The 16,855-nt window shown below is 36.8% G+C and overlaps 1 protein-coding gene across 1 annotated transcript; it reads right to left on the reverse strand.

Annotated features, from left to right (window-relative positions):
* On the reverse strand, positions 1-15,156 carry LOC141391497 (uncharacterized). Its single transcript, XM_073964377.1, has 2 exons — positions 15,037-15,156; positions 1-498 (listed from the first exon to the last, which is right to left on the reverse strand). Exons 1-2 carry the CDS (start codon positions 15,073-15,075, stop codon positions 145-147), a joined length of 393 nt encoding a protein of 130 aa, XP_073820478.1. The 5' UTR covers positions 15,076-15,156; the 3' UTR covers positions 1-144.
* Positions 15,157-16,855: the final 1,699 nt, after the last annotated feature.

Consider the following 16,855-nt stretch of genomic DNA (forward strand, 5'->3'; position numbering starts at 1 on the left):
TAAACAATTTCAAAACATTAGGTTGTATTATATTTTCTGCATATGTTTAAACTTATATACATATATGGACACTAATTTTAATCAAACTATACAACACCATACATCCAACTATAAGCTCCATGAAAAAGTTAATTATTTTAAATTTTACCAAAATAACGATGGTCGTGCAGCAGACGAAACGGCATATGGTCGATATTTGCCTTGCAACGACGATAGAGCAGCCATTGCATCCCGTAGTAAAATACTGGCACATTGTTTATATTCCCATATGTTAACTGCCGATTCGATAAGATTTTCGCATTTAGTTAGACCTTGTTTAACCTGTGCCAGAATAACTTCACCTTCTGGCCTGGCTTCGATGGGCAAATCATATTGAATGTACGACTGAGCTGTATTCAAAATTGATTGAGAAAATTGTAAGGCTTCTTGAATTTCCGGATCTTGAATAGTGGAATTACTTAACAATTGACCATTTGCCACAATGAAGTTAATGGAAATCTGAAAAGAAATAAAAGAACAGATGTAAATAATATAAAACAAGTAAAAACGGCGTTAAGTTCGGCCGGGCCGAACTTGTTATACCCTCCACCACAAGTTGTATTGAAGTAAAATGGAATAATTAGTTTCCTTTCGTGTATGAAGAAGACTTAATACTAAATTTCAGCAATTCCGGTAAAACAATGTGAGGCACCGTTCTATGGGGGCTATATCAAAACGTCGATCTATACCGACAAATATCTGACGGAAAGTTTTTAGACTCAAAGAAGACTAAATACCAAATTTCCTATATTTCGGTAAGAGAATGTGGCTAAAATTTAAAAAAATACCGAAAATCAAGAAGTACGCTTGTATGGGGATATAGGAAGACGCGGACCTATACTGATAATACTCTTCTGGAATATTTTATAACTCTTGGAGAACTAAATAACGAATTTCAGCAATTTCGGTGGGATATTGACGTCACAATATCCACAGGAAAAATAGAGAAATGGAAAAGAGAGAGTGAGAAAAAATCGAGATGTGTAGGAGCCAGAATGAAGTCCGAAAGTTCTACCAAAAAGTAAAACATCAAACTCATGGCTTTGGTACAGGCACATCCTCCTGTAGAGACCAGCAAGGTAATTTGGTCACTGATACAGATAGTGTGCTCAGGATATAGAAAGAGCATTTTCCACCCAAGATGAGGTAAAGTCAGCAATAAACCGGCTAAAGAATAATAAGGGAGCAGGTGTAAATGGCTTACCAGCCGAGCTGTTCAAAACCGACGATTGGAACCTGAGCATCCTGTGTCCCGTCCCGAAGAGAGGATATAAGACTGTATGCTCTAACTATAGGAGCATAAATCTCCTCCCTATTGCCTACAAGATAGTGTGAGGGATATTATGCGATCGACTAAAACCTATAGTACAAAATAATTGGGCCATATCAATTCGGCTTTAGACCTGGCAAGTCCACCATTGACCAGATATTTACTAGAGTTGTGTCGTTCATGATCGAACCGGGTCAAAGGAACGACTCCGTGAAAAGAACGAACGGATCCGTATTAGATGAGGGCGCGAGTCGTGCCGTGAGTAGTGCGTGTTCGTGCCTTCTCGAAAAACGCCGTGTTTGTGCGTGTCGTGCCGGAATGCATTTTTGGCCGTGCGTGATCTTGTTTTTTTGTTCGACACGGTTTTGCACGACACGACTAAACACGATCTGCACTATGTGACACGATCGTGCTAAATTTTTGGTCTCCCTTTAGAAGTCGTGCAAGATACCTTACTAAACACGAACATCGAAGATGTATATAAAACCGACCAAAATATTCCTAAAATTATTTGCTTCGTTTTTGTAGTCTGGTACTTATTGCCGTTATGGAGAGGCCAGAGTATGAGTGAAAAAGATGATGTTTGTTTGCCATTTGTTTTGTTCATAAGAGAAGCAAATACAAAAACTACTCTGAGGGTTAACGCAATATATTCGCTTTGGATGATGTTATTGAAAAACATATTCTTCCCAAATTGAGAAAAATGATTGACTGCCCAAAAAACGTTGTAAGATATTTTAAACACTCGGAGCTAAACAACAAATTGTCAAAAATGTTAAAACAAGATATAAGAACACGTTGGAATTCAACATATATTGTGCTTGAGAACATATACCAAGTCCAGAATGAGTTTAAGAGTATTTTGTAAGTAAAGAATGAGTTGGATCGTATATCTGACTTAAAGTTTTCATTTCTAGAACTTCTATTGGGTTTTCATAAAATATTAAAAGAGTGTTCCGATACATTAAGCTCAGAAAAATACCCTACTATGCACATGTTTGCCCTTTGGTTTAAAAAACTTTTGAATGTCTGCTCAATTGATACCATTGACTCTTAATTCATGAAAGATTTGAAAGCTAAAACTAAACAATCATTGCTTAAACGCTTTGTACCAACAATGACACATCTAATAGGGATGTTTTCATTTCCGTCGTTTAAGAATATGATTTTTTATTAGCTAATGTAAAAGCAATGTTACTTGATATACAAAGTGAGAACATATGATAAGCAGGAAATTACAATGCCACATTTACACGAATTACACTGTGCAACAAAATGGAGATGAAAGTCTGGGACACTGAAAATTCCTCTTGGGGAAGAAAGGCATTGGTAAGTATATTAAGAACTCTAAAGGACAGATCCGCCTTGAGTCGAACCTCCACGTTATGGTGTGATGAAGTTTTAGCTAGAGACCCTGTAAGCCGTCAAGAATTAGCGTTATATCTTTGTTCACTGTTGCTCTAGCTTATTTTTGAGATTACATGTCTTCAGTCGAATCGAATGAGGATTATTTTCGTAGAGCACTTCGACCTTCTCACTCGCTTCCGTCAATGACCTTTTCGTCATTAATTTTAAGAAAAAAATACCACTAGATGACGTTTCTGCAAAAATGTTGTGAGGTACGGCTCTCATTGGCAACTAATCGAGTTTGTCGCGTTTTTATAGTCATTTTTGACATTTACCCCTGTTTTCTCAGAAAAAAACTGTGTTTTGTGTTTTTGTATGTTCTGTAACGAATATACATACGAATATTTTTTTAAAAACAAATAAATGTGCCTTCTTGAAAAACGCCGTGTTTGTGCGTGAATGTGCATAAAAATTTTGGTCCGTGTTCGTGCCCAATTTTTTAGGCACGCGCCCATCTCTAATCCGTATCCAGCACCAGTGTGACCAGATTTGAAAAAGTGGTGCAGCTAAATTAGTATTAAAATAATGCTAAAAATGCTAAAATAAATATTAAAATGCCAAAAAATAATGCTAAATTTAAAATCGTTATCTATATACAGTATCGGCCAAAACTAAAGCACCCCCTCAGTAAATTTTTTTGAAATGATAATTTTTTATGAAAACTAAATTATAAATTTATTTTTTATTTTTCTTTTTATTTATTATTTATTTATATCTTTATAATTGAAAAATACAAAAATAAGGAGATCAGAATTTAATAAACTAAAGTTAAAATTCAAAAAACATTTTAGGTCGCAAATATAAGCGGACAAAACTAAAGCACCCCCCATTTGAGGTACAGCAAAAACTATTGAAATCAATATTTCGTTGCTTATCCTCTATTCTGGATGACACAATCACATCTTTTAGGCATAAAGGATACTAAATTATTAATTATTGCAGGCGAAATAATTGGTTTTCGGAAAATTTAACTTAAATCCTCAAAATACTGAAAATCGGAAGTTACCGTTATATGGGGGCTATACCCAAACGTGGACCCAGGTCCACGATTTTTGGTGGATATGTTTTGTGACCACTAAGAACCCTAAGTACCAAATTACAGCTAATTTAGTAGGAAAATGTGGCTTAAATATCCGAAATACCGAAGATCGGAAGGTACCGCTATAAGGGGGCTATACCAAAACATTAGCCGATATTGTTCATATTCATCCAAAAATGATGCTACAGCATTTTCTGGTCAAATACTAAATCCCTTAGGTTTAAAAATTAGCAAAAGAACGAATTGCAAAAGAACGGTAGACGCCGGCTTATTCAGTCCACGACCAGCAAAAACCTTCCACCTCCATGTTTTACAGCGCCTTTGCAATATTTTGGATTTAACGTTTGCCCATTTGGTCCAAGCCTTTTACCATCTGAATACTATAAATTAAACATAGATTTATCGGAAAACAGTTCAAATGGGTCTTGGCGAATGCCAGTCTGGCTCCTTCATTTTTAGACGATATGAAAGGTTTTTTTTTGCTGGTCGTCTACTGAATAAGCCGGCGTCTGTCGTTCTTCTGCAATTCGTTCTTTTGCTAATTTTTAAACGTAAGCGTATTGTATTTGACTAGTGGATGCTGTAGCATCATTTTTGGATGAATATGAACAATATCGGCTAATGTTTTGGTATAGCCCCCTTATAGCGGTACCTTCCGATCTTCGGTATTTCGGATATTTAAGCCACATTTTCCTACTAAATTAGCTGTAATTTGGTACTTAGGGTTCTTAGTGGTCACAAAACATATCCACCAAAAATCGTGGACCTGCGTCCACGTTTGGGTATAGCCCCCATATAACGGTAACTTCCGATTTTCAGTATTTTGAGGATTTAAGCTAAATTTTCCGAAAACCGATTATTTCGCCTGCAATAATTAATAATTTAGTATCCTTTATGCCTAAAAGATGTGATTGTGTCATCCAGAATAGAGGATAAGCAACGAAATATTGATTTCAATAGTTTTTGCTGTACCTCAAATGGGGGGGTGCTTTAGTTTTGTCCGCTTATATTTGCGACCTAAAATGTTTTTTGAATTTTAACTTTTGTTTATTAAATTCTGATCTCCTTATTTTTGTATTTTTCAATTATAAAGATATAAATAAATAAAAAGAAAAATAAAAAATAAATTTATAATTTAGTTTTCATAAAAAAATTATCATTTCAAAAAAATTTACTGAGGGGGTGCTTTAGTTTTGGCCGATACTGTATATATAAAATTCTCCTGTCACGGTGTTCGGCTTTGAACTCCTCCGAAACGGCTGGACCGAATTTGATGAAATTTTGTATGTGGAGTTTGTAGGTCTGAGAATAGGTTTTGAACTACTTTTTATAGTGGTCAGTGGAGTGACCAGGGTACCTCCCACACAAATTTTTTTTGACAAAACGTGAAATCGAAGATATTTTTCAACCTATTGTTTAAAAATTGTTTGCAATGCTATGGTAATTATTGCCCTGACCCTGAATGGTCATCGCGTAAGTGAAATATCGCGGTCCACAATTTTCTTTTTTTCACAAATGTATAATTGCAGATAATACCCTTAATGTTAATACGCGTGTCTTTAAAAGCGCTATAAACACTGCCTTCAATAAGTTAGACATTGCGGTCAACTTCACAATTTTCACAGTAAAATTCCGATAATTTGAAATGGCACTTGACCAAAATTCCAAAACAATCGATTGGGAAATCAGCCAAAGTTGTTCAAAATATCGAAATAACAGCTTTCAATGCAAATTCTTATAGTATAACGGGAAGTAGTGATCTCGGGTGACCTCCCCCACAGCTGTTTTGACCAAAACGTGAAATTTCAGATATTATTATTGGTAAACATGACATTGGTAATTGTGGTCTGCATCAGTAGTTGGTGTGTTGGTTGTAGAAATCCGTTGTATAAAAAAGTTATTTATACCGGGACCTCAAAAACGGGCCAGGCAACGCGGACCGGGTCAGCTAGTTTTTTAATAAAATATACCCTCCACCACAGTGTAGAAGGTATACAAGGTCCGTTTTTCCGTTAGTAGCGCATTGAACTAATCATAACGTATATCACCAATATTTTTGAAAATTTAACATAGCTGAAGCCAAGGTTTACCCTTTTAGAACACGCGACTCGTGATTGTATATTATACAAATTAAATACTTTTGGATAAAATGAAATGTTTTTGGACGTGGCAAAAAATATTGGCCTTAAAAGATAATTTGCGTGGAAGCTGTGGCTATATTTATGTTAAAAAATTGATGAAAATGGGTTGAAGCCACCATGTCTTTTTTTGTTTTCTCTGGATTTGTGAGTAAACCACACTTCTCTCGAGTTTCCTGTCAAAGTAAAAGCAGAAGCAAACTAAATAAGGATTATCTCACTAGTGAAGTACTTTTCAAAATTTCATCTGCTTCTACCATTAAATGATGCTGACATTTTGAAGCCAGATTTACAGTGTTTTTTGAAATTATCTTCTAATTTCATTCCGCAAACAGGTTTTTAAAAAAACCATATATAGGATTGTAGTACTTGCGATTCTGAGTTATTTGATACGTATATTGTGAATGTAGTCTGCACAGATTCATAGAAATCTGTATCCAAATGCGAACATTTTGTGCGAACATTTTTCTAAAAATCGTATTTTTCGGGCCTGATTTTAACAATTGTCATTCGATTTCTTCGTACTTGATTGCACATTTTAGTTTTTTACGTTCCTGATCCAATAAAACATTCCCCGTTAAAATCCATCTACTGAAACGCGAGTTACAAGAAATTCCAAAGTAGAAAAATCATCTAAAATTGTTTTTGGAAATATCGCGTAGTTTGTCACGTTTTCTACGGTTCGTTTCCACTGCAATGAAAAAACTAGTAGAGCATCTTCGTTTTAGCGGAAACAGAGATTTGAAAACTTCACTGATAAGGGAGCTATATTCATTTTATCCGAAAAAATAGTGTGTGATGCTACATCCACGGTTCTTGATTGATCGCCTTGAAATAGATATATTTCGATATAGATTTTCATGGTGAACACTGAAATCGGATGCGGACAAAAATTCTATTCACTTTGCGCAAATTAGCGATATTTTATAGGTTTTTTAGTGCTTAGATGCTGCCAATGCTACATCTTAGCCTTCAAATTAAATTTCGTAAAATGTATATAAATTAAAAGATATGGTCTTGCTGTACATGAAAATCACATGCGGACAAAATGATTTTGATAATTACGCGATTTACACGTATTTTAAAATTAATATAAATTAAAATGGGTTATTTGACCTCTGTTTCCATTTCAGAAGCTTTGAGATATATCCTCATCAACCCAATTACCTTCCCTAATGGGAAAGCTTTAATATGAATGTCAATAAAGCAAAATCCGTCTATTGTATTGGGAGATTTAAACAAAATGAAGGAAGTATTCCTATAGATTTTTCCAATATTTTCTACTACATAATGCATGTGAAAAAATATTTTGTCAAATAAAAAAATCTTTTTTGGCCAAAATATGTGCTTATTTTGGCTGTAACATCAAAACTATAACACCAATATGTACGATTGTAGTCTCATTTGATTCGCCGTGAAGTTTTGATCCACAACAAATTTTTAGTTAATTTTATGACCACTAAATGGGCCTTAATTTTGAAAAAAGTTGACTTATATTCAATAATTTCTCAATTTTATGTACATTCCGCGAATTCTGTGTAACATTTTGCAGGTATTATGCAATCTACTCGCTGAAGTCACTTCGAGAGAACTTTTTTGTAACAATTGTGATAATTAAAATAATTAGCGTTTTTATAATATTTTCTTTCTTAAAAAGCGAAATAAAAGCGCCATAACTTATTTCCGCAACAACCAAAAATTGGCTCGCGACCAGATTCATACTGGGAATTTTTTTCTTAACCTACATATCAAAAATCGGTGATGTAGCGCGAAAAAAATTTATCCTTTTTTTCTGAAATGGAATATGAAATATTTGACAATATTCGTGATATATTCATGATAAAATTATTAGTCGATCTAAGCATGTCTGTCCGTCTGTGGTAATCACTCTAGCATCCACAAAAATTGAGATAGGGCACTGAATTGTTGAAAAGATGCGTCTTTTGTTTGCAGTCAGGTCAATTTCGAAGATGGACTAGATCGGTCCATGTTTTAATATATCCCCTATAAAACGGTTACATTTTACATTTTATAAGCTATAATTTGCTATTTGAGGTTCCAAAAACCTTCTCCACCAAAAAGAGAGCCCATGTTTTCGAATAGGTCCCATAAAAAGGTACCGGCTAATTAAAGTTATTTTGGGTGTCATTTGGGTTCAAAGTGGTTAAACAACTTCTTCACCATAAATAAAGGACACATGCCCAATTTTTGCATATGGCCTCATATAACGGCACCATCGGTTTTTTTTATTTTATTATTTACATCTTCGGGCAAAATTGGATATCATTTGGTATTTAAAATTCGCTGTGGTTAAAAACTTCTCCATCGAAAATTGAGTACATAGGGTCAAGTTTTGCTATAGCCCCTATATAACGGTACCGCCCGATTTCAGGTGGTTTCAAGTTTTTAGATGACTGAATTATTAAGTATTTGGGGTTCCCAGTGGTCAAAAAACTTCTCCATCTAAAATAGTGGTATTGGTACTTTCGTATCAAAAAGAAAAAATAACTACTCCATATCAGTATTGAATGTTTCGTGGTGGAGGGTATAACAAGTTCGACGCGGGCAAACTTAACGTTTTTTAATTGTTTTATTTTATTTGCTTATTCACATTTTTAGTCCTTTAAATCAGAGCAAAGACGAAAAATTTGGTGTTTTGAGCTGTTCAAACAGCTATTCTATTCAATTCAACCAACATTTATAAGATTTTTAAATAAAAAAGTACTAAAATATCTCAGATTTCGTGGATAAAATAATGCTAAATTTATAATGGAAAAATGCTAAGAAAAATGCTAAATGCCATATGGAAATTTTGCGGCTAAATACAAAAAAATAATGCTAAATTTAGCTGCAAAAAGGCTAAAATGGTCACACTGTCCAGCACATTCGTTTATATCGTTAATTTAGATCGCTAATGGCCAAAGACTGATAAAACGACTAATGAATATTGATGCAGATAACTAACGATATTCACAAAAAATTATAGACTGAAATGTTTTATTGAACGAAAAATAGCCAAAGAACAAAGTGAAAGATCCGGATCTTTTTTGTGAACGGAATGAAAAAGATCGATCCGCTCAACGAACCAGATTCCCCAACACTAATGTTTACCCTGCGACAAATCCTGGAGAAGACCCAAGAGATGCAGATCGACACCTACCACTTTTTTGTCGATTATAAAGCAGCATTCGACAGTACGCTACGTTCAAAGGTTTTAAAGCCATGTCTGAATTTGGTATCCCCGCAAAGCCCCGCAAAGATAACATTACCTGATACTCACTCCTCTGTCAAATTTGGAAAGAACCTCTCCGAACACTTTAATACCAAAAGAGGTTTCAGAAAAGAAGACAGCCCTTTGTGTGTCCTGTTCAACATTCTGCTGGAGAAGGTTATACGAAATGCAGATTGTCAACTTTAAAATTCTGGGTTGTTGTTTCAAGCTTTTCCATTCTCTACAGGAAAGCATCCGACGTCCAATCTTGGTGTTTTCATTTGCTGCGGATTTACGGATGTGGGCTTTGAAACTTTTCACCCCTGCCTCCCACATACCATGTAATTGTGAATGTGAGGAGCACATGGCCGAATGAAGTCCCACGTTTGTTGCTGAGTTACAAAGTGAGCCCTAACGAGCGACCTGAGGGAAGTTACGAGTACGGAGCTTCGAAGCATTTACAAATGTACCATTGTCAGAATGTGAATGCAGTGGACAATTGGTATGTTCCAAAACTGCAAGAATCTACTAATTTTTACTATTTTTGCCGATAACAGCGAAATCTAGACCAGTTCGAGTGAACGGACGAGAGAACTCAGCCCTTTCTTAAGGGAGGGCTGCCATCAACTGTCGCTGACAACGCTGCTTTAAAGAATGCAAGCTTTACATTAATTGATAGTATCCTTGATGAGATTCTTGACCATAGCAATACAGTACTGAGGTCGAATTAACGAATGAAACCAACAACTTTGAATAATGACAGCCGGAAGGAAGAATTATCGGTTGTTTCTCATTGTAGGACAATCCAGGTGTGGAAGAAAGGCGGCCACTTGAATGAATTATTTCTTCTGGATCGATGAAGGTATACTTATTTCTAATACAACTAGAAGCAGGACTTGAACGTTTAGCGCATAATGCATTGAGCTCGTTCGAATAGAATGCTTTCTAACACACTTGAATCCAGAGGTTCCACTTTTAGTTCATTACTAGTCAAAACACAGATTGAGGGAAGGAATTGGAACGATTCCTTGGATGCGTATGAGAGATGAATCTATAGGCTAGATAACCTTTTCAGAACGTCTTCGAATTCGGCAAAATAGGCGTGAATGGACTTTCTCTCTAGAGTTATGTCCGATTATCGACTAAGTCGGACAGAAGAACGCATCTGCTTGCCAGATCAGCAGGATTCGTCTCGGAAGAGGCACGACGCCACTTAGAAGAATCAACAAATTGAATTATGTTGGAAACTCTAATCGCCACGAAATTTTTGCATAAACAAGGTGGCTTAGTCAATCACCAAAGAACAATTGTGGAGTCTGTCCAACAGAATATGGAATATGATTGAACGTTCAAAAGTGGAAGAAGGATATCGATAATGTCCGAAAGAAGTGCTGATCCACATAACTCAAGTCTCGGAATGGGCAGAGTTTTTAAGGGAGCTACTGTAGTCGTTGAATGGTCTAAGTTCGTCGAAATAGAAGCACCGCAAGAAATGCAAACGTACAACGCCACTGCACAAGCGCTCTACGACGCGTCACAGATGCCATGAAATTTAATATTGCTGGCTGGAGTGAAATCTATCCAGCGTGGAATTCAGATTTTATTGAGGGAAGAAAAATTAGTCTGGAAAAGCAGCCAATCAGACACTATGTCATGACATAAAGCATCATCCCAATCTATGCCAGAAGCCAAAATCCTCTGCATCAGAATGTTTGTTAAAATCACACATGGAGAAAACCAAGAAATCGGCTGGATCTAACAATTTCGCTATTTGCGAAAGAAGTATACGTTTTGCAAACCTGACTGAATCTGAAAATGGTTGAATAGAAAGTGAAGTGAGTGACAAATAGAAGATTCCGAAAAGCACACACGACATGATTCGAAACAGAAAGCATAACACATGTATAAATGGGTGAGTGGTGCGTGTGTTGCCAGAAGTCAACAAGGACCTCTATGACCCAGGATTTTGACGTTAACAAAGAAATGGCACAATTTACACCAATACACCGATACAAACATCATCGGCCGATCAGTATAGAAGTAACTGCTACCTTTAAGAAGGTACTGTCATAGACTCAGCTGTGAGATAAGAAGAATAGTAAGGGCCAACAGATGCTAATTTAGATTATTGTGTTAAGTTAAACTGCTTACTTAATCCAAATTAGCAACAAAGCCACATCTCGGAAAACAAAAATACAATTTTACAAAACGCTGATACTACTCGTGCTAATGTATGCTTCCGAAGCATTATTACTTTCGCAAGCAGATAAAGCAGCGTGTTGGTGTGTTCGAGGGTAAAATTCTTAGGAAGATCTATATGCCAATCCGATTTGACGTTGAATGTCGGCGTCTTATGAACCACGAACTGTATCAACTATAAAACGACATCAGTATAGTTAAACGTATCGAGATGCAACGACTGCGTTGGCTAGGCCATGTCATAAGAATCAGAATCCTCAAAAAGCGTATAAATAAGGGCCGCGTGGCAGCACACGCAGAACTGCAAGGCCAAGGCTTCGATGGAGCGAACAAGTTAAATATAACATCAGAAAACTCCATAGCCCAGATTGGGAAAATAAAGCAACAAAAAGAGAGGAATGGAGATCTTTTCTTAGTTCGGCTTATGGAACAAATGTACTGTAATTACAACTGTAATATGCGATTTAAGGTGCTGCGTTTGTGACTGTTAAGCAGACTGTGGGGCATCTCGCTTCCAACGACGATAATGTTGTGGACCCTCAGATATATTTTCTGGTAATGAGACCATAAATAACTGCTATGTTAGTAATCCTGAAACCGTTTCAATCCTGCAAACGGTACAGACTTACTGATATGTAATTAAAAACCAAAGTCGACTTTTCAATTAAAACTGGATTTTCGATTTTTAGTCGCCAATTCAAAGTCTACTAAAATAAGCTTCAAAAGCGATATTTGGGTTTTTTTAAATAAATATTAGTGTCATCCAGAGGGGGGTGACGTAGGGGATGGAAGATACCAAGGAACGGTCCTTACCGGTTTTAACATGGCAAAGCCCAGGATTTATCTTGGTCCCTCTTTCATATCAAGTGGACACTGACCTCCCCGAGGTGTCACCTGGGGAACTGCCTTTAACACCCGTTAAAGGTAGTGAGCTAATATGTGCCACGTTCACCCATAAGAACGTTAAAAACTTTGGTTTGGGCGTCGTGTTAGTAACCCTCCCCTAGAAGAAACAGCTTACTATGAAAAAACGAAAGAAAAGAAAAACAAACCCCTCTAAAGTTGACAACCCCGCAAACGTTTTAAGGACCGTGATCTGCGAATTTGCACCTGGAATGTTCGCACTCTTTATAGAGAAAGTGCAGTCTTCTCATTGGCAGATGTACTTGAAAAGTACAAGACCGATATTACTGCCATACAGGAAATACGATGGATTGGGAAAGGCGTCACAACAACACCTAAAAGTGACGCACTGTATTATAGCTGCCATGACGTAAAGCATGAGTTTGGTTGCGGATTAGTAGCTGGTCTGAGGCTAAAACATCTGGTATCAAGCTTCACCCCAGTGAATGAAAGACTTGCTGCAATTCGAATAAAAGCTAAATTCTTCAACATCAGTTTTATTTGCGCGCATGCTCCCACTGAAGACAAGGACGAACTGACCAAAGATATGTTTTACGAGCGCTTAGAAGAAACTTATGACCGTTGCCCTGCCCATGATATTACAATTATACTAGGCGATTTTAATGCAAAAATTGGAAAGGAGAATACCTTTGGCCCAAAAGTCGGGAAATTCAGTCTCCACAGTGAAACATCTGACAATGGTATGGGCTGATAGACTTTGCAACTGCAAAAAACATGGTAGTTAGCAGTACCAGATTTAATCATCTCGATATTCATAAGGGGACCTGGCTGTCTCCAGATCAGAAAACAAGAAATAAAATTGCTTAATCAAAGCACTCCTCATCCCGATAACATATCAGCGCAATGGCAAAGCATTGCATACTCCATGCAAACAGCCGCAAATCCAAATCCATACTTGGATGTCAGAGACCTCCACCAAGGAATCCATGGTATGATCAGGAGTGTCGTGCTGCCACCGAAGAGAAAAATGCGGCATATAGGGCTACTTTTACAATCCGTAGCAACGCGTAGCGCACGAGAGATACAGGGAGAAAAGGAGAGAGGAGGACAGCAATAAATCGGCTGAATAATAATAAGGCAGCAGAAGCCGATGGCTTACCAGCCGAGCTGTTCAAAACCGGAGACGACATGCTGATAAGGTGTATTCATCAGCTAGTTAGCACCATCTGGCAGGAAGAACGAGTACCCGACGATTGGAACCTGAGTATCCTGTGCCCCGTCCATAAGAAGGGAGATAAGACTGTAAGCTCTAACTATAGGGGCATAACTCTACTCCCTATTGCCTAAAGGATCGTGTCAGGGATATTGTGCGCCTATGGGATATTGTGCCTAAAGCCTATGGTCAACGAGATAATTGGACCATACCAATGCGGCTTTAGACTTGGCAAGTCCACCATTGACCAGATATTTAACCTTCGGCAAATCCTGGAGAAGACCCAAGAGATGCAGATCGACACCTACCACCTTTTTGTCGATTATAAAGCAGCCTTCGAAAGCCCTCTGCGTTCAAAGGTATTCCAAGCCATGTCTGAATTTGGTATCCCCGCAAAGCTCATCCGGCTTTGCAAAATTACATTAGCTCAGTTAAAATAGGAAAGAACCTCTCCGAAGAGTTTGGTACCAAAAGAGGTTTCAGACAAGGAGACACCCTTTCGTGTTATCTCTTCAACATCCTGCTGGAAAAGGTTATACGAGAAGCAAAAGTCAAAAGAAGTGGCACAATCTACACCAATAGTCACATGTTACTTGCTTATGCTGATGATATAGACATCATGGGCCGATCAGTAAAAGAAGTAACTGATACCTTGATGAAGGTCGAAGGAGAATCTGCTAAAGTGTGTATGGCGGTAAACGGTGAGAAGACCAAGTTGATTGTGTCGACGCGCAATGCGTCCATTGAGCTCGGACCGAGTGTGGAAGTTGGAAGATGTATGGCTCCGAAGCCTGGGTACTTGCGCAAGCAGACATGGCAGTGCTTGGTGTGTTTGAGAGAAAAATTCTTCGAAAGATCTACGGACCAATCTGCGTTGACGGTGAATATCGACGTCGCATGAACCACGAGCTGTATCTGCTATACAACGACATCAATATTGTTAAACGTATCGAGATGCAGCTATTGCGTTGTCTAGGCCATATCATAAGAATGAGCGACGATGAACCCGCTAAAAAGGCGTATAAATACAGACCGCTTGGCCGTGCACGCAGAATTGGCAGGCCAAGGAATAGATGGCGCAAACAAGTGGATGATGAGATGAAAAGGCGCGGTATTCCTAAGTGCGAAGCAAAAAATAAAGAGAAATGGAGATCTTTTCTTAGTTCGGCCTATGGAACAAATGTTCTCGTAAGTCATCCCGAGGGGCCATGATTCAAAAATTACTATGAGTGAATTCGCTGCATATAGCTGGTCGCCCAGCGATTTTGGTTTTGGATCGATATTTCTGGGATGTTATATTTTAAAAAATCACCAAAAGATCTTTGGTGATTATCGGCATCGTATGAATTTCGAGTTGATATCTTAATGTAATGTATTTAAACTTCAGCTAATATCCTGTTCCGAACCATTTTATTAGCTTTAAGTATAACGATACAAATATTTGGTAAATTTTCATTGCCACGACTCGATAACTGCTATTGTGGCATAATAATAAAAACTAATAATCATCCTAATGTCCTCTCCACGATAAATTTTCTTACAATAAAGTATCTTCCCAATTAGGAATGCAAATCCTTTGATTCGCCGATATGCAAATTGCCATCTTTATATGAGGATTGCAAAGAAAGTATATTCATTAATTAAATGTTCACTCACCACACAAAGTAACAAAGAAGCTGTTGTAATTTGCAACATGTTGGTGTATTTTTGCTATTTCCGTTCCCAATTGCTTTCTTAGTGGTCTGGCCGACTTTATTAAAATGTACTGAATATTTTCTGATAGAAACGTTTACTTTATCTTTTTGAATCTTCGGACCTTTCCATTCATTTTTTTTTGCTGAGATGTTTTATTAACTTAAGATTAGATATCACAGACAGTGTTATGAGAAAACAAAAAAAATTATAATCATGGGCGGGAAGAAGAAGATGAAGACTAAAAAGTCTGCACCTGTCTCGTACAAAGCATTTACGCCGTGTTTATATTTACTTTGTGTCACCGTCTCCCGCCTTCATCAACGACTGAATTAGGAGAAGTGAAAAAATGTGACACTTGTTAGTCTTTTATGTTTATTTTTTTTGTTGCGATTTGCGTTTACATTATGTCAACTCATAGATTGTATTAAAATTAAAAAAGGTGAGTATGATTTTTACGTCGTTTAAATAGATCCTCCATGACTCAGAATTTATCTTGGGAAACATTGTATAGATATTAAAATATAATAAATTACAAGAAGAAAAATATTTATTTTATTTTTTCGCTAGCAATAAATATTATAAAATGTTCGGATGTTTTGACAACATTATCAAAAATATTATGGTTAGACCTTTCTCAAGCTGCGGAGCAAATTAATGTAACAAAAGAAATAAACATTTACTTAAAATATATATATGTAAATATATATGACTAGTGGGCTCGGCGATCTTCGTCTCGCAGACGTGGGTAAATTTGATCATTTGAGTCCAAATATCTATTCTTTGAGATCACGTTGCAGAGATCAATAGCACTTGAGAATTTAATCTTTGATTTTAAACATTTAAGACGATGTAGAATGTACATTAAGAGATATTTCGAGTAAACTGTGCAGTATGAATATAACCATATATATATCTTCTCGTTCTCCTATGATTAAGATCTTTCATCTTAAACTCAAGCAATCGTAGCTACTGTGAGTAGTAATTATGCTCGTAACTTCCCTGATGTAAAATTTTTCGTGGAAATCCCGTTACCCTTTACACATTTTCGGGAGCGAGGTTCTTTGGTGTTGATCCATTATATCGGTCTACGTTTTAATATAGTTTCGTCAAAAATTTTATATATACCATAAGATGGGTATAATTAACTTTGTCATTCTGTTTGTAACACATCAAAATATTAGTCAGATACCATATAAATCAGACATGACCAAGAAGAGAACATGGAAATTTGTGAATGTATTCAAAATATGTGCAACTTATAACAGTGTGTCAGTAAGTTTGTATTCGCGCAAGCTACAAAACAATAACAAATCAAAACATTTGCTCTCTTTTGTACGCTCTTTCTGTGCATTCGGGTCGTGTGCGTGTAAATTGCCGAAGATCATCGGCACCGCCGTGCCAAATGTGATCATGTATGATATAAATTACAACATTCTTGATCAGTAGTGCGATTCTCTAACTCATTTCGGTAATTAACGATATTATTCGGTAAGTTAGCGAAAATAGTAGCAAAGTTCTACCGATAGCAACAGTGTTGTCAATATTTATTTGAATTTTCATTCATAATTTTGCGTTTTAATTTAACAGATTATAGTCGGTTAGTGCTCCAAACTTTCCCCCAGAAAATGTTCAGCCCTGTAGAATGGTTTGCGATATTTTCAAGGTTTTAGCTGCATTAAACTACAGGAATGGATAAAATTCGCTGCATAGTCTTCGTTGGAATCTGTCTCTCCGTCTGTTAAAATCGGTACTTTGAAGGCTGAAATGGCTGAAATTTGGT

This window comes from Musca autumnalis, unplaced genomic scaffold, assembly GCF_047663935.1.
Source record: "Musca autumnalis isolate F117 unplaced genomic scaffold, ASM4766393v1 scaffold_1, whole genome shotgun sequence".
NCBI classification, from domain to species: Eukaryota; Metazoa; Arthropoda; class Insecta; order Diptera; family Muscidae; genus Musca; species Musca autumnalis.